This window comes from Bos taurus, chromosome 10 (genome assembly GCF_002263795.3).
Source record: "Bos taurus isolate L1 Dominette 01449 registration number 42190680 breed Hereford chromosome 10, ARS-UCD2.0, whole genome shotgun sequence".
Taxonomy (NCBI): Eukaryota; Metazoa; Chordata; class Mammalia; order Artiodactyla; family Bovidae; genus Bos; species Bos taurus.
This window is the reverse complement of record NC_037337.1, coordinates 43,733,525-43,758,267: the sequence shown is the minus strand read 5'-3', so window position 1 is coordinate 43,758,267 and position 24,743 is coordinate 43,733,525. Positions and strand designations below refer to the sequence as shown.

The window sequence follows — 24,743 nt, the reverse complement described above, 5'->3', positions numbered from 1 at the left end:
CCACCTTTCTTCTTCATTAGTGCAAATTGCAGCGTTTACTCTTAACAATAATTGCATTGTTGAGGTATAGAAAACATGGCCTATGTGGTTGGGAAGTCTAGTCATTATCCCCTTAAATAAAGAACATGAAAAAAGGAAGCATTTATTCTCTTCTTATTTTAGTAAGTTTCCAAAGTGTGAATAATTTCAGACTCACAGTTTTAGTTTTTGTTTTAAATGCTTTTAATGCATTGCTGTCTTTTTCAAATAATATTCTAGTCATTGCCATTGAACTCCTTCTTAGAGTCCTTTACAAAATCACAAGGCTATAAAATAAATAGCTTATATTTTTTTACATAAAATTATGAAAGATGTATTTTATTTAGATATATAGTCATATATTTTTTATTTAAGATAAAACCTTAATTGGTCCTGTTTTAAAACCCCAGTGGAGTATCTGGGATTCAATGTAAACCTATTAGAGAATCTACCTTCAGAAAAAAATGAGGAGAGAGAAGTCAGTGAATAAAGTCTCCTATGGGATTGTTTGCCTGTGTGACAGCTAACATTCCAAAGTAGTGTTTCTTGAGCTCTGACCATGAGCCACAGGGTAAATTTCTTATATGGCATCTAGCAGACAATGGAAGTTAGTCCCTTCCTTTCCCGTGTAGTTTAAAGGAAGCTGAGATATCTTCATTCAAAATGAAGATGGGAAATACAGCTTACATGCCAGAACATTGTAACTATGGCAGAAATTACCAATTAAGGCTTCTCTGAGAGTGAAAAATACTTTCTTTTTCATTTTAGAGAAATATGATCTTAAATACCCTAGAGGGCATGGCAACCCACTCCAGTATTCTTGCCCGGAGAGCCCCATGGACAAAGGAGCCTGGCAGGCTATGGTCCATAGGGTTGCAAAGAGTTGGACACGACTGAAGCAACTTAGCACAGCACAACACTCTTAAATAGGAGAATAGCACAGGCTGCCTATCCAGCTCCCAACTGAGAAACAAATGTACTTGTGATTCATTACAGTTTACTCCTGTCATTTCCCCTGAATTACACTTGGATGTACTTGGCCTGGCATCTGTCACACAGCTTGGTGTGATGTGCTGGCCTGGCGTCTGTCACACAGCTTGGTGTGCACTCAGGCCCTGGACCTTAGATGCATGTGTCATTTACAGAATCCAAAGGCCTGGAACATCATGGTCCTCAAAAATATAGCCGCCTCGGGGAAATTCTCCAGTGACCGAACGATTAAGGAGTATGCCCGGGACATCTGGAACATGGAGCCTTCTGACATAAAGATTTCCCTGTCCAGTGACCCCAGCGGTGGGGCAAACAAAGCCAATGGAAAGTAAGTCGTAAAATGTCCTGAGGAAAAAATAGCTTTTTACTGGACTTGAACATTTTTACAACATTCTTTAATTTTGTTTCATTTTGTTAAATAATAATCTAGTACAGTATCTCTGGTAATTGAGAGGGAAAGTGTATGACTCTACTAGGGCTAATAAAGTGTCACTTTCCAAAGGCTATATGAGTGCCATATCTCTCTATTTTGAAGCAGATTGGGAAGCAGACTAGGACTTTTCCCAGTGCTATTCGGAAGGCTAGAAAACAGCTTGGAGCTTTTTAATGCCTTTTAAATTAAGTAAACTGAAATACAAATTAACTATTGGAGCATCTTTCTTATACTGCTGTCTAGGTCCAAATCAAAGACCACCTTATCCACAAATATCCTCAGAATGTGGGTAACTGTACATTTTTAGATGGAATCAAATTTTTACCAAATTCTCACTCTCCACGGTGATGTTTCTGTTGTTCCCCAAAATAGACTATGATAAGATAAACGAGAACATTCCATAATGCCCAACATCCATGCTTTCTTTCCCTTACTAAAATGGCAGGTGACTTGTAAAAATGTCAGTAAGTTCAGCTCACTCAAGCAGCCCAATACAGTTTTACATAAAAAGTTCACATCACAGCTGGTGTCCAGACCAAGTCTTCGCTCTCTGCTGTTCTCAGACTTCACGCCCACTGCTGGCTCAGGAAATCTCTGCAGGAAAAAGACCTTGATGATCTTACATGCCTTCCCCACCACATGGTCTAAGTAAGCCAGAGCAGCCCTCACTGCATTTAGCAAAACAACTCTTACCTCACAGTATGTAACAGTGCAGGGCTTTTACAAAGCGAGTTGTGTCGGAAGCCAGGAGGAAAGATCACCATCTTCACCCTCTCTTTGTTCCTGTAGGCATTGTGGGCAATTTCATAGAGCTGCAAGGCGCAGAAAGACAAGGACTCAAAGGCTGATCCTTGAAGCTGTTGTTTTGTTTTTCTAGTCTAATCTTCCTGAAAGGGTACAGAAACAACTGTCTTAGGGAGTGAGTTCCATTCAATTGGCGATGTGGCACCCTCCATATCTCTGAGTGGCTGCCTCTACAACCAAGGAAGGAAAGCTGCACAGCACAGAGAACAGTGACAAGACCTCATCGTACCCCTCCCAGTGCCTCCCTGCAGGGGGAAAAGGGATTGCAGGGGACCCCCACTATTTGTTTAAAAGAAAAGGAACAGCATCCCTATTTTTAGAGCCACTGCCGGAAAGACTGCCTGGAAGTTCCCAGAGCCTTCTGGGATCTTCTCTATATTTGTTGATCCAGACCCCAGATGAGGAAGCAGGATCCCCCACAAACACTCCTTTGAGCTGAACAGCATGATACTTATTGTATCACGCTGATACTTATTGTATACACCAGGCAGCACAGCAACTCAGGGTGCACAGAATCCCTTATCATGTCAGAGACCTTTCTTTCGGCACTAATCAAAGTTTGGCTGGCTGAGAAAATGGTGACATTAGTGTTTCCATCAGCCACTGAGCTTAGTATACCTTTTTTCCAAATTCCAAAGGTACCGTTTTGTCATCCTCACCATGTATGATGAGAAGGGGAGAAGACAGGAATTTGACACTAGGAACAAATGGAAGAAAAGTATTCAGTTCAAGAAATACATTGAGATTTCTCCTCTTCTAAGTTCAGGCTTTAGTAAAACATGAGGTTCACCCAAAATAAAAGACACACTTTCTGTCCCTCCCAGGAATAACAACTTTATATATAATAAGCTTCATATAATGACATTTTTCTTCCAGCCAAGATTCTATTTACTCATATAATTTAATTAGTTGTTTAATTTATTCTTATGTGATTTTTGAAAATAACAAAAAATGAATTTGTACAGAATTAAAAGAACTTCACTTTTTTCTTATTCTACCTTATTTCACAACATGTTGAATGTTTTAATTAAAATTTAAAAAATTAACAAAACCAAAAAATAATAAGAACTACCACAAGGCCAAAGAGAACTCTTTGTAGCAATTTATTTACATTTCCCCATAAATGTACAGGATGGACATGAGATGTTAACAGGTTCGACTAGCTTCCTGATCAACTTCCTATGTGGTAATTCAAAAAGGCCATGACATGAAAAATGGCAAAAGCCCTTCCTTGGCCCCTCCCAAATTCTGATACCAGCCAACCCTGCCACAGTGACTCACTGCTACTCCTCAGGATGTCAGATTCTTCAAGTGTGTTGAAATGGGAAAACATACTGATAACGACTACCTGTTTGCAAGCACTCTAGATTCTCCTTCTCCAACTGGGAGACGCTAGCTTGCCACATTCTAGTCGCTGGACTTGCTGTTGGGTAGTCGGCTGGGTGGTGTATGGATTTTGGTTACATGGGGAATAAGGCCTAGAAGTCAGATTCCTCCAAGGAATGCTACGTTAAACCCTACAGGACCTTTGAAAGGTCCTAAAACACCATAAACTACAAATCCCTTCATAACTTCAGAGAAAAGTACTGAATTGGTAAAGTTATTAAATTAGACATAAACATAATACCAAATACTAAAAATTTGTAGACACTTTACCCTAAATCCTACTGCCCATCTAAGAATTCTCCTCTACCTATTCAGTAAGTCACATGATAATTACCCCCCAGAATCTAATAAAGGACATCTTTACATGATTAACTTACTTTTCATCACTGGGGAAGACTAGTTTGTCTTTCCTCAGGGCATCCATAATTGACCTTAAAAATCCTGGAAGTTTCCGGTAAATCTATTTTTCAAAAAGGAAAAAAATTAAAATATGGCCTAAAGCTATGTCATTTGTTAGAGGTTCTCACTATGAACTGTAGTAGTACAGAGTGTAGTGACTTTCTAAACATACTAAACGTTTTTGGAAAATGTAACTTTTATGATTTTAAAAACAATTCATGTTACTTTCACTTTCACACTTTGGAAAATACAAGAAGGAAGAAAAAAGAAATCACACATGATAAAGCAGACGGTGCATGGGGCTTCCCAGGTGGCTCAGTGGTAAAGAATCTGCCTGCCAAAGCAGGAGACTCAGGTTCGATCCTTGGGTTGGGAAGATCCCCTGGAGAAGGAAATGGGCAACCCCACTCCAGTATTCTTGCCTGGAGAATCCCATGGACAGAGGAGCTTGGCGGGCTATAGTCCATGGCGTCACAAAGATTCAGACACAACTGAGAAACTAATACTTTCACATTTTCACACTTGGTAGGGAAATGGGTACAAAATATGCAGGTTGAGGCCAGTAAAGACAAACGTCTGCTTCACAGTTTGGACGTGGGCCTGCTGCTTGCAGGAGCCTGCGTGGTTCCCCAGGGTTTGTCTGGCCTGTGTTTCTGGCATGGTCATGAAGCACAGGACCCACATTCAGGTGCGGTCTGGAGATCCTAACAACACCGCTTCTCCTTCCCTCCCTTCCTTTGCCCTTATCAGTGCTAAGGGCAAGATTTCTTGTCTTCTCTTTCCTTTGTCTTTGGTTCTTCTATCCCTGGAATCAGGACCCCTCTGATGAGAGCTCGGTAAGAGAAGTCCTTCGGCAGTTCACCTCAGGTTCCAGAGGAAGGATAAGAAAGTGGGCCTCAGTCCATCCACTCCCCTCCAGCCAGGGGTGCCCCTCGGGACTTACAGGTCCAACTCCCCTCCAGGGGCTCCTAGTTGGTCTCCCTGCCTCCTCTCGGTTCTGGAATTGCACCAGATAAATATCCTTTAAATCTGCTGTTACAGATTGTGGGGAGTGGAACTCTTATCTATTTAGAAAAACAAACAGCTCCTATCTTGGCTGCAAGGCCATCCACATCTGGCCACAGTCTTTCATCCCCAAAGTTGTCTGCCAGGAGTTAGAAAAGGTAGGACTGAATCCTGTCTCCTCTTTACAGGGCGAGTGGCAACGGGGCAAGCCGCTGAGCCTCCAGCTCCCTCAGCTCTCCATGGAGGCAGTGGTGCCAGACTCAGGTGCTGTGAGGATTGAAAAGGAGGATGAGTGCAAAAGCTCTTACACAGAGGTCCTCCGTGCCTCTCGAGTATCTTATAAGACAGAATCGCCCCACTCTGGCCACGTGCCTTGGCTCACCTTCTCCCCTCCTGTCTGTGTTTCCTAACTGCTCTCCCTCTCCCTCACCTCACTAAGAAATGAGCTTACATCCTATCTCTTTGTAAGTCTTCACTGATCACACCTTTGCAAAAGACTCTTCTCTTTGCTGAATTCTCCTGTCCCTGAAATTATTGTTCTGGGCCCTCCCCCAACACAAGCTTAGTCTACTGTGTACCTGAGTGGGAAAAAGGAACAGGTGTTTGTTAAGTGCCCATATTTTGCATGATTATTTTACTTAATTCAAAAATACAAATACACAAAATCCCTATGCAGTATCAACCTCATTATAAAAATAGGAAAAATACAACAAAGGGAAGTAGTTTACCAAAGTCATAATTGGTTAGTGGCAGAGACAAAATCTGAACCCAAACCCAAACCTGTCTAGCTTTATGAAGCCCAGAGTCTTTTTCCACTATGCCATGCTGCCTTCCTATTCCAACTAATTGCTTCCAAAGTGATACATGGAAATCCATGTCATTACTTTATATCCCTATCTCCCCAATTGCAGAAAACTTCTTCAGGGTTAGGACCTATGCCTTTTACTGTATCCATGTCTCATACCACCTAAACTTTCTTATTCAACAGTGCCTTATCAACATCATTTCACTGCTAATAAAAATAACTAATGGCCACTGAGTGTCAGCACTCTTATACATGCTTTTCATATGTGAATTTATTTATCACAATAATCTTGAATAGATTTAATGAAGCATTAAAAACAATTAGCCCAAGGTTACATAGCTATTAAGTGACACCCTGGGGAAAAAAAACCAGAAAGTCTGACACCAGAGTGATGGTTCTTAAAGAAAATATATTAAAACCTTTCTGTGGAGGTTTTAGAGATCTACCAAGGCAGTGAGGTCTTGAGTGGTCCAGACCCCAGAAAGAAGGGATGCCCAGAGAGGTGAGCCTCACACTCAACACCACTTTGCTCCTTGAGACAACTGCCAAGTCAGAAGAAAGCCAGAAAGTAGAGGCAAAAGAACACAGACAAGATGACACAAATAGAAAACACAGTAAGAGAGCAGAATATAATTACCATAAGCTTCAGACTAAGGATTACATCTGAAGTGAGGCTCACTGCATTGAGAAGTAACATTACAGGAGACTTCCAGAGTGCCAGTGCTGCTAATTTCTTGATTTGAATGGTGGTTACATGGAGGTTCGGTTTATAACTATTAAATCATAGATGTCTGTCTCATGTTCAATTTCAGAATTAACAAAATTTCAAAAAAAAAGTAAATGGTAAACTTGTTTCTAAACTGTAACATGTCTACAAGCTAGTGAATTTATTAGTAATTATTCAGAGTAATAGTAACAGATGTTCAATTATCTATCTTTAAATTAATATTTAATTGTCTGGAGCCAATTAAAATGGTTTATTTATTGAATCTTAAATTACTCAGCATTCAATATTTTGGATTGTAGAGGGGATTCCTGTAATGAGTTGAGCTTAGAGTGTACAAGCATTTTAAGATTATGTGGTTCTGTGAACTAGCTGTCCCAGGATGTAATAAGCTGAAATAGTTAAGCAAATTCCAGAAACTTCTATGATGGTTTACTGTATGAAAAATTCCAAGGGTAGACAGTTGGATTTAAGTACCCTTAAGATGCCTTCCAACAGTAATCAACAATTTGCAAATTTGGGCTACATGTCCCCTCTAAGAATTTACTAACATTTACTAACATTTATATAGAGGTATAACTGTAAGCAATTGAGCATGAGACATGGAATGAAATTATGAAATTAGCTAATAGTAACAGATACAACAGATTAAAAACCACATCTTGTCAGTCAATCTTTTCTAATTTATCTTCTTGGAAAGATTGTCTTCTCCACCTGGGATGCCATGTAAAACCATTTGGCAGCTTCTTGAATTCTTTAGAGACTTTCGTATCATAAAATAATGAAAGATATGTGGTTGACATTCATAGGGCTAAAAATGACGTATGAAAGGTTTATTTTCACTTTGAAAAGGGACAATAAATAAGTGAACCTAAGTCAAGTCTATCTATGAAAAAATTATAAAAGAGAAGAGGTGTAATTTAGTTAATTGGGGGAGGGAGGGCGGTGAAAAAAAGCTTTGGCTCTTAATAAGCCACTGAAGGGCTTCCGGGGTGGTGGTAAAGAACCTACCTGCCAATGCAGGAGACATAAGAGATGCGGGTTCAATTCCAAGGTTGGGAAAATCCCCTGGAGTAGGGCATGGAGAAACCCATGGACAGAGGAGCCTGGCGGCCTATAGTCCATAGTGTCTCAAAGAGTTGGACACGACTGAAGCGCCTTAGCACAGCACATACACAAGCCACTCAATCTATTGGAAGGAAATAAAAGAACTACAAATACAAAAGCCATTGTGCCCTCCTTTAATAGTAACTGGCTACTAACCTATCACAAGTTAGAATCACTTAGAAATACATAAGATTAATTAAGAAAGGGAAAATGGTTAATAAACAGCCTGCACGTTGACATCTTGTAAAGATGTATGAGACTCACCTTTAACAAGGGATAATTGATACTTGCAACCCATATGTTGGTAAATGGAGCTTCCAGGATAATTGCATCAGCTGGGAATCCTTGAAAAATAATAAGAAAGAACTCCCCCATCATATTTAAATACTGTCTTTCCTAAATAATGGATCCTTATCTTGTACATGAACTACCTGCATCAAAATCATTTGTGAATCATAATAAATTGTTACATTTGTGAATGCAAAGTAATGAGCCCACACCAGACTTCAGTGAGAAGTCAGGATCTTGAGGGTGGGAAATGTGAGAATGTGCATTTTTAACCAGCACCACTAGAGCTTCCATTTCTGTGCGCATGTAAAGAAAATCACTACCTTTTAAAACAAGCAGATTTTCATGATTTGGATAATTTAAGAAAGCAAAGAATTATAGGAAGGGAGAGTGTTCTGCAGATGCTGACTAGGTTGTTTTGGCCAACACTCTGAGAACAAAAGATCAAATACTGAAGTTACCATAGACTTTACCAAGACTTTAAAATAACTTATTGAAAATAACAAATGGTAAAATAGTTAAATATTTATTTTACTGCCACTCTAGAACTCTATGCCCAGTAAAATTACCCTTTAAAAGTGAAGATGAAATAAAAACATTTCAGACCAAAATTGAAAGAATTCCTCACCAACAGACAGGTAGAAGAAAAATCCCAGATGGAAGCATAGACATGTTAGAAATAATAAAGAGCAAAAAAAAAGGAAGGTAAATCTAAATATTGACTTTATAACATAAGAATAATGATGTTTTATGGAGTATTGATATAGAGAAAATTAAAATACATGGTAGCAAAAGTTCATAAGTTGGGCACTTAATGGATTTAAAATGTTCTAAGATAATTACATTATCCAGGAAGTGAAGTATTCATTTATGTGGGAATTTAGTTCTGGTAATTCAGCATTGTCAACACTAAAGGAGTCATAAGAGCTTAAAGGAGCAATGAAATGATGTTTGCTTTATTTACGTAAGTAATTAAGATTGTGTATAGCAGGTGACACGCTTTAAAATGTTTACATAACTCACCCTGACCTGTACTGCCAGTAAAGTTTAAGATATAATGCAAGTGATTACAAGCTTTCAATGCATATCAGAATCAAATCACCTGGTCCTATTCATAGAGTATCTAGTTCATGAAGACAGCCAGGATCCAAGATACCTGTGTTTATAACAAACACCCCCAGCAGATTCTGATAAAGGCAGTTCTCAGAACACTTTGAGAAACAATGACATAAATATTACATAAGGAGGGCTGCAGAAAGCAAGTCTTGCCTACTATTGCATAAAGTATAATTTGCCCCTCCTATAGCAGATTACTCCATAACAATACTTATTTATCACTTCACAGGATGGCTCTTTTAAGGTAATTTTTAACTCTTTCCTTAGTATTTACTTTTAATTTCATGCCTCTGAAAATCAGCTACTGTTTTGTATTAAACACAAAAAAAGAAAATTAATTACAGTATCCAGAACTGCCTAAAGTTGGGGTGCTTGTAGGTATCTCTGTGTTCAGATTGTACACAATAGTCTCTTCATTGTTTTTATTTTCCCATCTCAAGCCAAGAAATTATACCATGTAAGCATTTTATCATACCCTTCTCTTCTAGAACTTTTGCAGCATTTGTTGCAACTCTGTAAAGAAATGAAAATTAGTACACATGTGAAGCAGTGACTTAACAGTCAAGTAAGCAGAATAAAATGCAACCTCCAATATGAGCATCTGATGAAAGCTCCTGACTCTCAAATGCGCATAAACACAAAATCTTGCACAGGATTTCAAGGGATTCCACTGGCCCTAAACAACAATCCTTTCATTTAAAACTCTCAAGGAGAGCTCTGGAATGGGCTTCAGTGTCCCAGATAGCCATAGACAGCCAGTACACGGTCCCTTGAATTACAAACAAGCACGCTGAGGTGTAAGGACACTCGCCACTTGTGGAACCTGAGAGAAACTGTCTCCCAGCTCAGGGGTCCTCCTGCTGCTCACGGCTGCCTATGATATGACACTAACGCCCCAAGGATCCCCCTAAAGACCCATCTTCAGACCCCACTTACCCTGTCCCCAGAGAGTGGCCCCAGAGACACACAGGGGTGGTACCACTTCTCGCCTTGGTCCACTCGTAGACACAAACTGCATCAGCAGTCAGTCCATCCTCCGTGGGTGTACCCGTTGAGTCCCCGAACCCTGCCCGCGAGGAAAGGCAGACATACTATCACTACCTCCAAAATGAGGGCCATCAAAAGCCCCCTGCTTACTGAAAACTTTTTGTACCAAAAAACAGTTTTTTTAAAAAACAGTTTTTTTAAAACAGTGTACACTGTTCTTAACACATACCTCTGTAGTCAACAGACAAGACATGAAAGCCACCATTACTCAGCACCTGGATGACAAAGGAGCTGTTATCACTTTAATTAGGAGATGCAAACAAAAAGCTGGTCTCACCTCCTGAACACTTCCATAATCCTGGAGGTAATGGTTAATAGGTAGAGAAAAGATCCATTTCTGAAATCTGGTGTTTGACATCAAACTTAAGATCAGACTTAACAGGAAAGAACAGCAGAGCAGGATCACACAGCCTGGGTCACACCCTAGCTCTGTCACTTACCAGCCTTGGTCAAGCCACTTAACATCTATGGAATCTATTCTGAGAAATGAAAAACAATACTTTCAGGATGGTTGGAAGATTGCGTGAGATGATGTATTAAAGTACCTTGGGGACTTCCGCAGTGGCCCAGTGGTTAAGAATCTGCCTGCCAATGCAGGGGACACTAGTTCAATTCCTGGTCCGGGAAGATTTCACATGCCACAGAGCAACTAAGCCTGTGCACCACAACTACTGAAACCCATGCGACTAGGAGCTCGCGCTCTGCAACAAAAGAAGCCACGAATATGAGAAGCTGGTGCGCTGCAATGAAGAGTAGCACCCCTGCTTGTTGCAACTAGAGAAAGCCCACACACACAGCCAGGAAGACTCAGCAAAGCCAAAAATATAGATTAATACATTTAAAGTACCTTGAAAGTGTTAAGTCAGTCATCTCCAACTCTTTGCGACCCCATGGACTATAGCCTGCCAAGTTCCTCTGTCCATGGAATTCTCCAGGCAAGAATACTGGAGTGGGTTGCCATTTCCTTCTCAAAGGGATCTTCTGACCCAAGGATTGAACCCAGGTCTCCTGCATTACAGGCAGGTTCTTTACTGTCTGAGCCACATAGTGAATATCTTTTGTAGGAACTTCCTGAAGGTAAGAATGCTACATAGAGCTGTAGTAGAAGCAGTCAATAATGGGAAGATATTCATATTAAGAATGAACAGATAAAGAGTTAATATTGATCAAAAATAAATCACTTGATTACATGTAACCACTTTCAAGTCCTGAATAGAGAAATGAGAAAAGAATATAAAAACATAATTTTAAATGAAAAAAATACAAATGACAGATGACAAGAAGGGAGACAAAGGGGGACAAAACTTTACTATGCAGGCACTTTTAAAATTTTATTTAATTCTCACAAAGTCTTACAAGATAGGTATTATCTGCATTTTACAGATAAACTGAGCCTTGGAGAACTTAAGTAACTTGTTCACACACATCCAAATGGCCAGAACTCGAACCACAGCAACAGAACCAAGATCACACTTGGGCCTGCCTGGGTTCAAACACTGTGCTTCCCCTACCAGGCATAGATGTGGGAAAAGAAAGAGAAAAGTGAAAGTGTTAGTCTCATCCGACTCTTTGCAATGCCATGAACTGTAGCCCACCAGGCTCCTCTGTCCATGGAATTCTCCAGGCAAGAATACTAGAGTGGGTTACCATTTTCTTCTCCAGGGGATCTTCCCGAGCCAGGGATCGACCTCAGGTCTCCTACACTGCAGGCAGATTCTGTACTGTATGAGCCACCAAGGGAGCCTTCAGATGTGAGACACTGAACTTTAAATACAACTGAACTAATAATGAAGAAGTAAATGAAACTTTTTAACATTTAAACTACATTCTTTCCAAACAAGTTATCCAAGACACAAGGCAGTTCAGCATCCAGGGAAACTGGAACACCCATGTGTTGCTTGTGGTTCCATAAGCTTCACTTGACAATCAACTTAAACAACAGATCCTACTCCCAAGAATTTATCTCCAGGAAAAAAATTCCAAAAGAAGCATAAACTACCTGCTTAAAGTTTTCTGTAGCAATACTATTCTAAAAGAATTTAGAAAAAAAAATTGTATCAAAGAGGAGTAGAATATTTAAGTAAATAAATATTGTCTATAAATAATGGAGAATGAGCACCCTTTAAGTTGGTAACTACGACAACTGTGGAAAAACATCGAAGAATATTCTTAAAATAGTAAAAGCATGACATAAAATTATATATAGAAACAATCAGTAACATAAAAACTTTATAGAGATTAAAAACTAGGTGGGAACGATGTGCTGTATGATTGAAGTGATAAATGAATGATTGAATGAGAAAGGGGGAGAGAGAAGAAGACAATTTAATAAGAACTTAATTATTAAAAGAAATTGCCTATCCAAAGGAGACAATGAAGAGCTAAGGAAGTTTGGTCAGGCTGGAAAATGATGACTATGGTGTGTGGAATCCAGAATCTGCCCAGAGGAAGAAGTCTTATCATAGCGTCCCTACACATCCCACGCACCACCAGGAGGATCTGGCTACTCTTCACATCTACACCTACGACATAGGAGACATACAATTGAGCTTTGCCAAGAGTAGAAGGGGAAAAATATATATATTCTCACAGTCATCAGCATCACACCCTCCCACTTGGAAAGGACAAAGAGTGGGGTTCAGAGTAGAAAGCAAAACTAAAAATTAATAGGCATCATCACCCCAGGCAAAATGGTAATCCAGCCCACCCACCACAGGGGATGATGGAGAGGGGAGTAGACAGGAGAGGGTGCCCCTGTCTGAAGAGGGGAAGGGGGATGAAGGTGGTGCTGCAGTGTTGAGTCTGACAGGATTCTGGACCCCATTCATGCTGTTAAATCAGGAAAGGACTCTGGGGTGGGAGCTGGCTTGTGGGAGGAGAGATCAGGTCCTGGGATCAGTAACAAGACAAGCAGCCAGATCACCTGAGGAAGGGATTCCTAACCACCTCACGGGAGCGTGGGAAGGCTAAACAGCTCACCAGCCAGCTCTGAGTCAGACATGATGAGGGGAAGAGCCTGCCATCGTCCTTGTGCTGGAAAGTGCCGGGGCCACCCCAACAAACCAGAGCTTGTAGCAGGCTGGTGAGGACCCCAAGTTGTGGCCGGCCACCCTCCCTCTGCTGAACTTTTTGTGGGGCTGAAGAAGGGCCTGAATGATGTAAGAGCAGACATTCTGTCTTTACCCCATACCACAGAAAGGTTGCTCCTGGTGGAAGGGGTGGCTTTAGCACTTAATATATTTTCTCAACCCAACCCTCAGAAAAAGCAAAGAAATGTGTCTTCAACTCCGTCTGGTGATGAAAGGAACAAATCTGTGAAAGTGTTTGAGACTCAGAGACATTCACATCTGTTTCAATCCCCCAAGGTCAATTTAGGAAAAGAAGTGCATTCAAGGGACTTTAGGTCCCAGACACAACCACCCACCCCTTTGCCCCCACACCAGGGAGCTCTCAGGAAATAACCAGGCTGTGGGCTAAGGAAGATCTTAGGGCTGTAGCCCAGAAGAGAATAAATGAAAATGTAAAATTGGTACCTTGAGGCCCCTTCAGACATACCTTTACTAGCTCCAGTCTATGAGAAGCTGCCCTGTAGAGAAGGTTTAAAAGAAAAAGCAAGAATTAGGAATTATGATGACACATTCAACAAAAATCACTGTCATGCTGCTGGCATCTGATCTCACTGCTTTCTTTTTCAGATAAGACAAATAAATAACCAGGGGAGAGGGCACTACTTCTTGGTGTTGGAGCCCCCGTGCCTGCATCAGGGTGAACTCCCCACAGCTCCCCACTCCCTGCCTTCCCCACAGTGAGCACCGCCTGCCCAGACCACTAGCGCTTCACAACATAAGCATCTGATGAACTGCTGACGATCCATCTTCTTGCACTGCTGCACAGCAAATCCTATTTCTCAGAATACTTCTAGAAGCCAAAGGAACATAAGTCCCAGAAAGTGGCTTTTCAGGAAAAGGGATGACACAGTCAAGTTCACTAAAGTAAGAACTCGCTACATCCTGTCTGCTCTGCCATGAAGGACATGATGAAGTGAGGAGAGAAACTCACAACCCTGGAGGTTCAAGAAACACTTTCTTCCAAATAACCATAGTCTGCTCTCTATGAACCACACAAAAGGGAGAGAAAGATGACTCAGAAGACAGAGGAGTCTTTAAAAACCATTTGAATTTTTAGAGCCACATTTCTTAAAACATTAGTGAGTCATGAAACCCTTGGAAGCTGTGATTAAAGCTATGGACCTACTCCCCTGAAAAATGTATCCACTCTTCAAATTTCATGTACAATTCGAGGTTGGGAGTTCACGGACCCTCTGGGGCTTCTGTGGATCCTAAGTCTAGAACCAGTGTTTTCATCTAGGTTCCCTGTGACCTGTCATTTGGCCTCCTGCCAGCTCAGTACTGCTGGAAGCAAGCTGAGACTTCAGGAAAGAGGAAGGTAGCTAGCCCCAAGCCAGAAAATCTAGGAAAACTGGGGGCAAGAGCCGATTCACTCAGAGGGCAGACGTGATAGTGTGACCCACAGGACACATTAAAGAAAAGTGCATTGTAACACTGTACCCAAGTTTGCACAATTGGAATAATGTTAAACAATGTTGAAAAACATTGATTTCACAAGAAATCTCTGTAAAGGTGACTCTAAGGCATAAACCTCAAGAAAGCACCTTGAGCAAAGGCAAGGCTTGAGAAAGCCATTGTCTGACACAAAAGACAGTGAGTAAAAGAGACAGAGGCGAGGGAGCTGAGGGGCAGAGTCTGAGCTTGTCACTGAGTTTGAAGTGTCCCCCGCCCAGAGACTGGGCCAGGTCTGTGTGTCTCTGAGGCATGTCACCCCTCCCCCACACTGAGAGCGGCAGTCAGAGCCAATATTCATCACCCACTGTAATGACACAGGCCCACAGAGGTTCTGGCAGTGCATCAAAGAAGAGTCAGGCTTCCAGGAGGCACTCTGTTACAAAGCAAGGCTGGGATGACAGGAGTGGGCTGAGGCATCAGCACTCCAGGCTAGAATTAGTCAGGTGGCCCCAGAGCGGGATCAGAATTCTAGGGGATCTCTCCTGGAGATCATACACTTGATTTTTAGAATTCATTGCTACATGAAGGAATCTCCATGTGGTTCTGTGAGAAGACCATTGATGTGGAAACTCTTCCTTATTCTCCATACCTCATGCATATTTCCTATCAAGTCATCCATGGCTTCAGTTCATCATTTCCAACACTCTTACAGAATAAAGCAACACTGCCTTCTTTGAAATCAGTGTCCACATTTTGAAGTTTGTCTCCCTTCCCGTTAAGGATCCACATTATTCTACATGTGGAATATATAGTGTTATATTTTTTTTTAAGAGAAGCCTATTGCCAGAACACCCTCAAATTCCAACAAATGTAAACAAATGTGTGGAAGGATGCTTACAGAGTTAAAAACAGCTCTGCCTTTCATTCCCCCACAGGAATGAAATGCTCTTTTGCTCTGTCTGAGGGGAAAAAAAAATCCAAGCAAAGGCACTGACCTGTGTTGAGCACTGCCATGAAGATAAACAACAATTGGGTTGCCATCACAGAGGGCTGCTTCATACCAGCTCCGGCCCTTCCCCTTAGCATCCTCCGCCCGGCAGCTGGGAACCGTGTGCCTGAAAAGTAAGGCAAGGTTTTAGCCAACATGGACCCAGAGAAGAATTCTCTATCCTCGCCAACAGTCTAAAACCTCATGTCAATCAGATACATCTTTATGTATATAAAACATATTATATACAAAACCACCTGGGAAAGCCCATAGTAATTATCAGAATATATAATAAGTTATAGTTTTATATGTAAATATTTAATCTATTTATATACAAAAATGTATCTGAGTCATATATGCATGGGCTTCCCAGGCGGCCCTACTGGTAAACAGCCCACCTGCCACTGCAGGAGACATAGGAGATGCAGGTTTGGTCCCTGGGTCAGGAAGATCCCCTGCAGGGGGGGCATGGTAACCCACTCCAGTATTCTTGTCTGGAAAATCCCATGGACAGAGGAGCCTGGCGGGCTACAGTCCATAGGGTCACCAAGAGTCAAACACGACTGAAGCAACTTAGCACGCACACAGGCATATATGCACATGGTACCAATTAAAATATAATACCATGAACATCTTATAATGAAAATTATTACTGCCCTAGCCTACCTCATGCCCAGGGATAACCCCTTTTAACCATTTACAGTTTAGTTCTTCTGATTCCTACACCAATTATGCTTCCAAAACTGCAGTTCTTAGGTGTGGCTTACTGAAATGCAATCTTTTGGGTGGAAACCAGTAAAAGATAATAGATATTTGCCACCTGCTATTGGTTTGGCTGAAGAAACAAGCTGGAAAAAAGTTAAAGGGAAACCACTTTGGGTAGGAGAAAAGAACTTAAACATGAAATTAAGTTATTCACAAGAAACTGAGTGACCTTGTGATTTTAAACACCTGAGTGAGCTCTAGTTCCCCGCCCCACCCACCGCCTTGTCAAATTAATGAATGAACTCTGATAACACAAATACTACCATATGACACATCGCCAAGGGACTTGGAGAACTGACCACATGATGACGAATCTTCAATCCTCCAATCACTTAGAGGCAAAAGTTCTGACATCAAACCCCCAAGGCCTCCGTACCAAAAAGATAGGCATCGTTGCCAGCTAGATAAGTGGTCATGATGACAGTTGACTCACTCAGCCAAGGGCAGATGGGGCAAGAGCAAAGAATAAAAATATTTTCAAATTCCAGCACTATCAGTGGAACTGCATCCTACGGATTAGAAAAAAGTTATGTGAACCCATATTGGTTCCTAAATATTTCATGATCACATGTTCAAACTCAGGGAGGTGAAATATAGAAGGCAATGGAAAACTGGCAGCCAAGAACAAGCAGGTAGACCCAAACAGAAGAAAGTGTTGAGATTAGCACAGCAAGACAGACAGTAGGACGCTCATGACCTTGTGGGACAAATATTTATGGAGTGCCTTTGCCAAGCACCATGCTGAGCAATGAAAACCCACTAACAAAGTCCCCACCTATGAAGTTATTGTCTCGTAAAAAAGACACGCATTAATCAGATAATCACACAAGGAATAAGGCAAGGAAGAGAACGACCCTAGGCACCTGAAAAGTAAGATTCTCGAAAAGCAAATTCAAGCAGGTCAAATGTCAATACAAAGGGAAGGTGTGTGGAACAGCTTCCTCCAAGGAACACTGACCTCTCCACAGGCAAGTAACACAGCATCGCTCACCTGTGTCCTGTAACATGAAAGCCCCGCCCACTAAGCAGCCCAGTGTCCAATCAGCGCACTCACCAGATTCCCAGAATTACCCCAGGCTCAACTTGGATGTAGAAGTTCACGGTGTGAGGAATCTTCAACTCTGGTTTCTTTAAATCCACAAGAAATGGTGCTTTGACTAGAAAGTAGAATTCATTACCAACTCCCAGAATCAAAAGTCCATGTCTTTCAATCACAATCCAAAAAAGTAATTAGCCTCATGTTTGACATGTTTCTAAGTTACAAGCACTACACTCAATTCCAAGCAAAGTATTTTATTTTATAAACTAGGACTAGCCCGCAGAAGAATTGACCCCCACAAATTCTCTAAAGCTAGACTTAAAAATAGCACCAGTGTGGTAGCCCCTAATAGAGTTTATTCCATTTTATCCCTGTTTCAAGTGAAAAGCAAAGGAGACCATTCACCTAAAAAATAAGAGGGTATAGAAGAAGGTAATGAGTTTTGGGGCAGAGAGGTTTGTTTTATTTGGTTGGATGTTTTTTCTTTGGCTGCGCCAGGTCTTAGATGTGGCTCTCAGGATCTTCAGTCTTCCTTGCAGAATATGGGATCTATAGTTGCAGCATCTGAACTCTTAGTTGTGGCCTGTGGGATCTGGTTCCCTGATAAGGCATCGAACCCAGGCCCCCTGCATTGGGAGCATGGCGTCTTAGCCACTAGTCGACCAGGGAAGTCCCAGTAGTGAGTGTTCTGCTACTGAAGTCATGCATTACTTTTGCACTAAGTAAAGCATAGTCACTAACCATAAACCATGAAATGTCCAAGATCAACGTAACAGAGACACACAGGGGACAGCACTACCTGTGACCAGAAGAACCATGTGCCACACTAACACAGCCTTCAGTAGAAACACAGGAAAATAGATTTATCACATCAACCTGTCTCTCTCTAGGGATACAAGCAAAAAGAGGAAGTGAAAAGGCACAGAATACAGAAAGCACTAAGGTATCCAGATTAACAGCTAATTTTAAGACTGAGCTCCAGGATTGAAATCTCACCCACAAGGCCATGGTTTTCTATCTATCCCAACAGTTCACCAGGATTCATCTTAGACCCCAAAGGCAATATAATTAGGTTTCAGACAATTTAAGTCTAGCCACAAAGATGCTGACATATCTTTCTCACTATGTCATAACTGTAAGGGCAGTGAGTTCTTTAATTGGGAAAAAAATATAAAGGCAGATTCACAAAAGGTACATACTTACAAAAGTTTACAAAAATCAGCATGTGCATCAGAGGAGGGCAAATGTGTTCTTTTAATGATTTACTTGTAAAGCTGTCACACAGAGAGGCAATTTTCCTTCCGAGTGTGGAACAGGAGTGTGGGAAAGATCTGTAAGATATTGTGAAACAAATAAGGTATTCAAAATCAGTCTAAATTTTGTCTTGGTTTGTTTTTCCTTCTAACGTCCAAATCAAATTCCACAGACTGACACTGGGAATTACAGGCAAGCTGGCATTTAAGCAAAATCCTTTACAGAACTGTATGTAATTAGGGCAGATCCAGACCAGGCCCTATGGGAGAGCCAGGAGAGGAAAGGACAATCAAGCCCCCAATCAGCTGCTCAGAAAGCCCCGGTATGATGGGATAGGAGAGGTGGGGACACGGATGCACCCAAGTCAGACTTGCTTTCTCAGTGTACCCCACAGAAAGCCAAGGCTGGACCCCAAAGTCATCAGACTGTTTAACAGCTGCTGCAGTTTTTAATCACAATTCAGTGCTGTATGTGCTAGCTATCTATTATTAGTATTAGCCTAAAGCAGTGAATGAATAATCGTCAGATTCCCCCCTCCTTCTGGCTGAGTCTCAGGAAAAAATGAGCCAATGCAAGAAAAAAAACCCACTTCTGAGGTGAGTGGGATTGTGAGGAGCAGGGTGGGGTGCAGGGCAGGACCTAGGCAGGTGATGGGACACGGGGTGGGTGGTACAGGGGGAGCCACACACATCTTGTTTATTCTACTGTCCCAGTGGCATGAACCATCCAAACTGGGAGCCACCAGCAGACAACTTAGGATTTTTCCATGAAGGCTCACTCAGGCCACCTCTGTCTCTAGTCACAACTCCCATGAGAGCTGAGCGTCTCCCAAACCTTTTAGAAATGAGGGATACAGGAAGTCAGTGTCACCACCTCCCACTCCCAGTTTCTGTTCACATCGTTCCTTAAATGAATCCCTTTTCCTATTGTAAAAGGTCAATGGGAAGACCATCGATGTAATCAAATTATGAGGTTGTGGGGGCTGGAAACCATGTGTGGTGCACTGTTTCCATGTCCTGATTTCTCTGCTGACTAGAGGCATCTTAGAAGACGTTACATGTACAGGTTAATACCTGTACTTTGCAAATGAAGAGAATGAAAAGTTAAGTACCCTTCCCAAGGTCACACAGCCAATGAATGGCAGAACCACGTGAATCCAGAGTTCCATGATGATCTCCAGTGAGCTGTCACAGTCCTGGTGAGTTCTCCTTGTCATCCTTGAAGCAAAAATGAGCCCCAAGAATGAGGCTGGGTTCTAGCCAAGTCCAGTTCTTACAAAAAGTTGTATCAGGATCCTTTTCTCTTCTGCATCCTTCCCTCTCTCAGGGTCCCTCCTTCCTCCCACTCTCTTCTTCCATCCTGTTCCCATATTCTCAGAAGATACCAAAAGCATCAAAGAAAGACCTCTAAAAAACTCTCCCTCTAGTGTAATCACTTAAAAATCAGGGCACTTATACATATTTGGAAAAGGCATGGAGGCAGAAGATAATGAATCTCTAATGAATTTCCAGCAATTCTGTGGGGAGCAGAAAAGATAAGCAGGCTAAGGGTGATGGACAGCTCTTCAAATACATCAGCCGTGGGCAACTGCATACCCATAAAATCAGCAAAAAAGAAATGAAAATGATTGTTTCATACTTTAAAATAGCCTCTGTGAAGGTGGCTGGAAGGAGAGGACACTGTTGTTCCAATTTTAAAGATAAGAAACTAAAACCCAAAGAAGCCACTTTGAGCCACAGATCAAGCCCAGACAGACAGGCAGAACTGAATTCTTAGGCTTCCTTCCAGTTGGCTGGATCCGGTTTTCTTTCTCCTGACTCTCTGAACTCCCGCTACCCTGCGTGTTAGTCTCCCACTAAGTTGCCTTTTGAAGGTAGCAGGGTGCTTGAAAAGCAGAGGCAATAGAGGGAAATATGCTTCTGTTTTTAAAGAATAATTCATACAGGACCCTTCTCTCAAATAGCTCAAGGCACTTCTTTGAGAAGCACTGTGGGAAGAGAACACAGTGACCAGATCCCTCTGAGCATCAATAATGCACAGCATCTCCTTTTAACTAGGGGGCTGTCAGTTTGACTTCCCCTAGATCAATAGGGGATCAAAAGTCACCAGCGGCTAATAAACCTTATTTGAGCAGAGGATGCGGTTTCAGTCCAATCCTCGCTCACGGCCAGCACATCAAACAGCCACCTTGATGCTTTGGTGTTCTTTTGCCTACCCTTTGATCAGCTGTGGCTGTAACTGCACAGCATCCCACAGGGGCCACAGAACCTAACTGGATGATTCTGACTGGCGCTGGAACCTGAGCTGCTACAGGGCCAATCATTCTTGCTTAAGCTCAGAAGTACCAGCTTTGGGAAGCCCAACTCTGACCACAGTTGGCAAGACAACAATTCCAAATGTTAAGACATGCTGCACAGGCATCCTGTGCCCATTCATCCCACCAACACATACTGATCACCAAACACCAAGTTACCTCTTTTCTCCTCCCTCCTTTCCTCCCAACCAGACCCCCTCTTTCCTTCACGTCCACTCAAGTGTCCCTTGTTTTTCAAATCTTCTCTAGACAGATCTTCCCATGGTGACTTATCCTCTCTTTTCACCCCTCCCACTAATTATAGTCAGGCCCAGAGGTTGACCCTTAATTCTTTGCTGATTTTTTTCTCACTATTAGCCCTGTATCCCCAGTGATAAGAACCACGTCCCAGCTAATGCTGCTTTTACTTTCCACTCTGCCTAGCACAGGGCTGTTGCTGTTTGTTGTTTAGCCATTCAGTCATGTCTGACTCTTTTGCGACCACATGGACTGTAGTCCACCAGGCTCCTCTGTCCATGGGATTTTCCAGGCAAGAATACTGGAGTGGGTTGCCATTTCCTTCTTCAGGGGATCTTCCCAACCCAAGGATCGAAACTGTGCCTCCTGCATTCCAGGCAGATTCTTTACCACTGAACCATCAGGCCAGCCCTGGGCTGAGTGTCATAAATATCCATAAAATGACAGGTTGAGAACAGAAAAGAGTATATTTCTAGAAGGAGTCAAGGCTTATTGGTAGCTTTGGGGGACAGGGAAGGGCTTCCTTCTCTTTTGAGTAGGAATGTGAGCTACCCAAGAGCAGGGGTTTTGCCTGTTTTATTTATGGCGGTGTGCCCAGAGCCTAGGCAAGTATCTGGTAGGGAGTAGATGACCAATATACTGGGGAGGATGGAAAAGTTTATCAGCCTTCTCATAGGGATTTTCTAAGTACCAGCAGCAAGAGATTTACTCTGCTGGGCCCATCCATGTTAAGAAGTGACTACATCTGATGAGACTTTTGTAAGATAAATAAATCCATCCCCAAGGCATTAAAAAATAATCACTGTAAATATCATGATTAAATGTTCTCCTTGAATCTCATGACACATCACAATAGATCCATGGCTACAGGCCATCCCAGACACACAAGGAGCCCTCCAGGAATGTTTGCTGATCTAACCAGGCTCCATGAAACAAAAAGGACTTAAGATGCTGGATTTCAGTCTGTGCCTCAGCCTGATCTAAATTAGATCAGTAATTTTCTGCTCAGATAAAGAAATGCTCAAGTATTTTATTCTTTCAGAAAACACCTCAAGACTTATTTTTAGTAATTAGTATTTAGAAGTAATAGGGACTTCCCAAGTGGCACAGTGATAAAGAATGCAGGAGAAACAAGAGAGGAGAGTTTGATCTCTGGGTTGGGAAGATCCCCTAGAGGAGGAAATGGCAACTGCTCCAATATTCTTGCCTGGAAAATCGCATGGACAGAGGAGCCTGGCACACTAAAGCCCACAGGGTCCAAAGAGTCAGACATGAATGAGCAACTGAGTGTGCACACGTGTAGAAGTAACAGGATCCCCAACTCCCCATCTCCACTCCTCTATCAACAAAGTGGGCTGTTCTCTAAAAACACAACGCAGCTTTGATTCTCTGTTAAATAACCAGTCACGCATTCTATAAAGAACTCAAAAGTAAAAGGTGGTAAATGCCAGCCTTCCCAAAACAGCTGCTTCAGGCATGTAAGGCCCACGATTGTGAAGTTTGAAAAGTGTAGCCAGTCAGGATATTGGACCTGGTGTTCGGATCCAATACAAAAGGGGGCTCTAGCCTGCGCTGCGGAGCCAGGGAGAGCTGCACTCTGCCCCCTGCCCTCAGCCACAGCAGGAAGAGAAGACAGGGAATCAGGGTTGTCTTAGCCACTCAGATGTTCCAAATTGAGGTCTCCTATGCCTGGATGTGATTCTTGGATATTTTGTAGTCAACAAAAGTTAGGCAAAACAAAGCAAAGGAATACAAAGAAGAAAAGTAAACGAAACAGCCAATACCTTCCCACACCAACAAAACAAAATAAGATACCCAGTCTCTTGGGTCTGGGTTCTCCAACCAATACCTGGATTCAGCGCAAGAAGACTGACAGTGTATTGCTTGCTGGTTGATTCAGGTAGTCTAAGACTACTGCTCAAGCCAAGGATTCATGGAAGGAAGAAAACTTAAAACCTGCTGACCTAGACATTTCAGATTTAAAGGATGTAAGAACTTGGCATGGGCAATGCCAAGTTATGGTTTCCATGTACTGTGCATCTCTAGCATCGTGGAGAGGTCTTCCTTAACTCCATGGCAGAGTTCACACTCAGGGAGGTGGTTTTCTGACCCTTCCCATCTCTACAGATAGGCCCTTGATCCAACAGAATGCCATCCAAGACAACAACCCAGATTACTATTGTCACTAATATTATCCCGCTGTTAGTAAAATGTCAAGGCAATTAATAGATTTATAGAAACCTGAACCAGCTCTCTGGAATCTCTATTTCAGAAGCACCAAAGGGATACACGTTCCTGAAAAATCTTAGGCTTGAGTCTCACTGGCCCTGGTAGGGGCTGAGGAAACAGCCGTCCAAGAGCCCTGGGGGCCTCCGAAGCACCGAGAGTCAGTGCCGGGCCTCCAGCCCCCCGGTCCGCGCTGGGTGGTACCTTCCCTGCCCATCCCGGGCAGCGGGGCATACAGGGCGCCACGCGCACTCACCGCAGGTTCCGCACGACCATGTGCCACCATGCGGCCACGGAGTCCCGCTCGTCCGGCTCCATCCCGCGTCGCGTCCTGATCCGCCACCACAGGAGCTCTCGCAGATAATCGGGAGCCGGGAGCCGTGCCCCGGCTTCCCTCCTCCCCCGCGAGGGCGGCGACTACCCGGGGCCCTGCGGCGGGTGCTGCGGGGCGTCCTACTCAGCGCGGGGCCGGGCGCGGCCGAGCCGGGCTGTCTTCGCGCACCCTCGGCCACACGCAGTGATTTGTGATAGGAACAAGTGCCTTACTCTTCCAGCAGGCCATGCGCGAATTCATTTCTATTTTATCCTATACGTCTCTGTGTGTGCGCGCCCTGCGTGGAGTAAAATACATTTCTTACTCTGATAGTAATAGAAGTCTGAGAGTCACAGCTTTAGGAGACCCTCCCGGAGAATATACGCTTTCCTCCACTTTAACCCCCCTTTTTTCTTTCTCCCTGTTGTTCCCCTTTTCCGGAATCTTCCCTTCCCAACCCCCATCTCCTCCCTCTCTCTCCCTCCTTCTCTCTCTCTCTCTCTCTCTCTCTCTCACACACACACACACACACACACACCTGTCATCCTTACTATAGTAGGAATTCCTTTGGCTCCCTTCCATTGACTACTACTTTTATCTGTCTGCAGTGTTATGAACTACACAATTCCTCCATGTGTCCAAATTCACCACCTTCTGGGTGTTTTGTTTACCTAGCTGCAGGTAGCAGAAACCGCCCCGACTCACCCCTCTTGCATCAGAAGTTGAGGCTTTGAAAGATTTGGTGGGGAAGTGCTTATGCTTACATAGTGCACTGTCTCTTGGGAGCAGAAACTGTCCTCCCCTAAAGCTGTTCCAAGGAAGCCCCTGGCAAAGTGTGAGGATAAGGGGTAAAAAGGGAATGAGTTTCCATTTGAAAGCAATTTGATGTCAGCACCAAGACTACATCTGGGAGGCAAGGTGCAGCCTCCTCAGGGAAAATGTGGTCTCTAGTGTGTCTGAGC

The 24,743-nt window shown here is 42.8% G+C and overlaps 2 protein-coding genes across 6 annotated transcripts in view; one reads left to right on the top strand and one right to left on the bottom strand.

Annotated features, from left to right (window-relative positions):
* Positions 1-15,384, top strand: part of PYGL (glycogen phosphorylase L) — a 54,503-nt gene extending 39,119 nt beyond the window's left edge. Inside the window, exons 20-21 of one of the 3 annotated variants that reach the window (XM_005211658.4) lie at positions 1,164-1,336; positions 13,818-15,384. In XM_005211658.4, coding sequence (XP_005211715.1) covers positions 1,164-1,336; positions 13,818-13,821 — 177 coding nt within the window. In that variant the 3' untranslated portion in view covers positions 13,822-15,384. Of the gene's footprint in view, positions 1-1,163; positions 1,515-5,223; positions 6,071-13,817 lie in introns of those variants that run through there. The other 2 variants (XM_059890258.1, NM_001075203.2) reach the window with 2 other exon arrangements.
* Positions 1,338-24,188, bottom strand: ABHD12B (abhydrolase domain containing 12B). Of its 3 annotated transcripts, XM_015473163.3 has the most exons (13): positions 23,725-24,188; positions 18,641-18,768; positions 17,453-17,555; positions 15,641-15,760; positions 13,678-13,708; positions 10,292-10,337; positions 10,012-10,141; positions 9,551-9,588; positions 7,936-8,015; positions 4,009-4,091; positions 2,864-2,942; positions 2,135-2,253; positions 1,338-2,035 (listed from the first exon to the last, which is right to left on the bottom strand). In XM_015473163.3, the coding sequence occupies exons 1-13, from the start codon at positions 23,784-23,786 to the stop codon at positions 2,008-2,010; spliced, it is 1,047 nt and encodes a 348-aa protein (XP_015328649.1). In that variant the 5' UTR covers positions 23,787-24,188; the 3' UTR covers positions 1,338-2,007. The 3 variants fall into 3 exon arrangements, with proteins under 3 accessions (XP_015328649.1, XP_024853757.1, XP_015328650.1); XM_015473164.3 differs by lacking the exon at positions 1,338-2,035 and having other exon boundaries at positions 2,161-2,328; XM_024997989.2 differs by lacking the exons at positions 17,453-17,555; positions 18,641-18,768.
* Between the last annotated feature and the right edge of the window lie 555 nt (positions 24,189-24,743).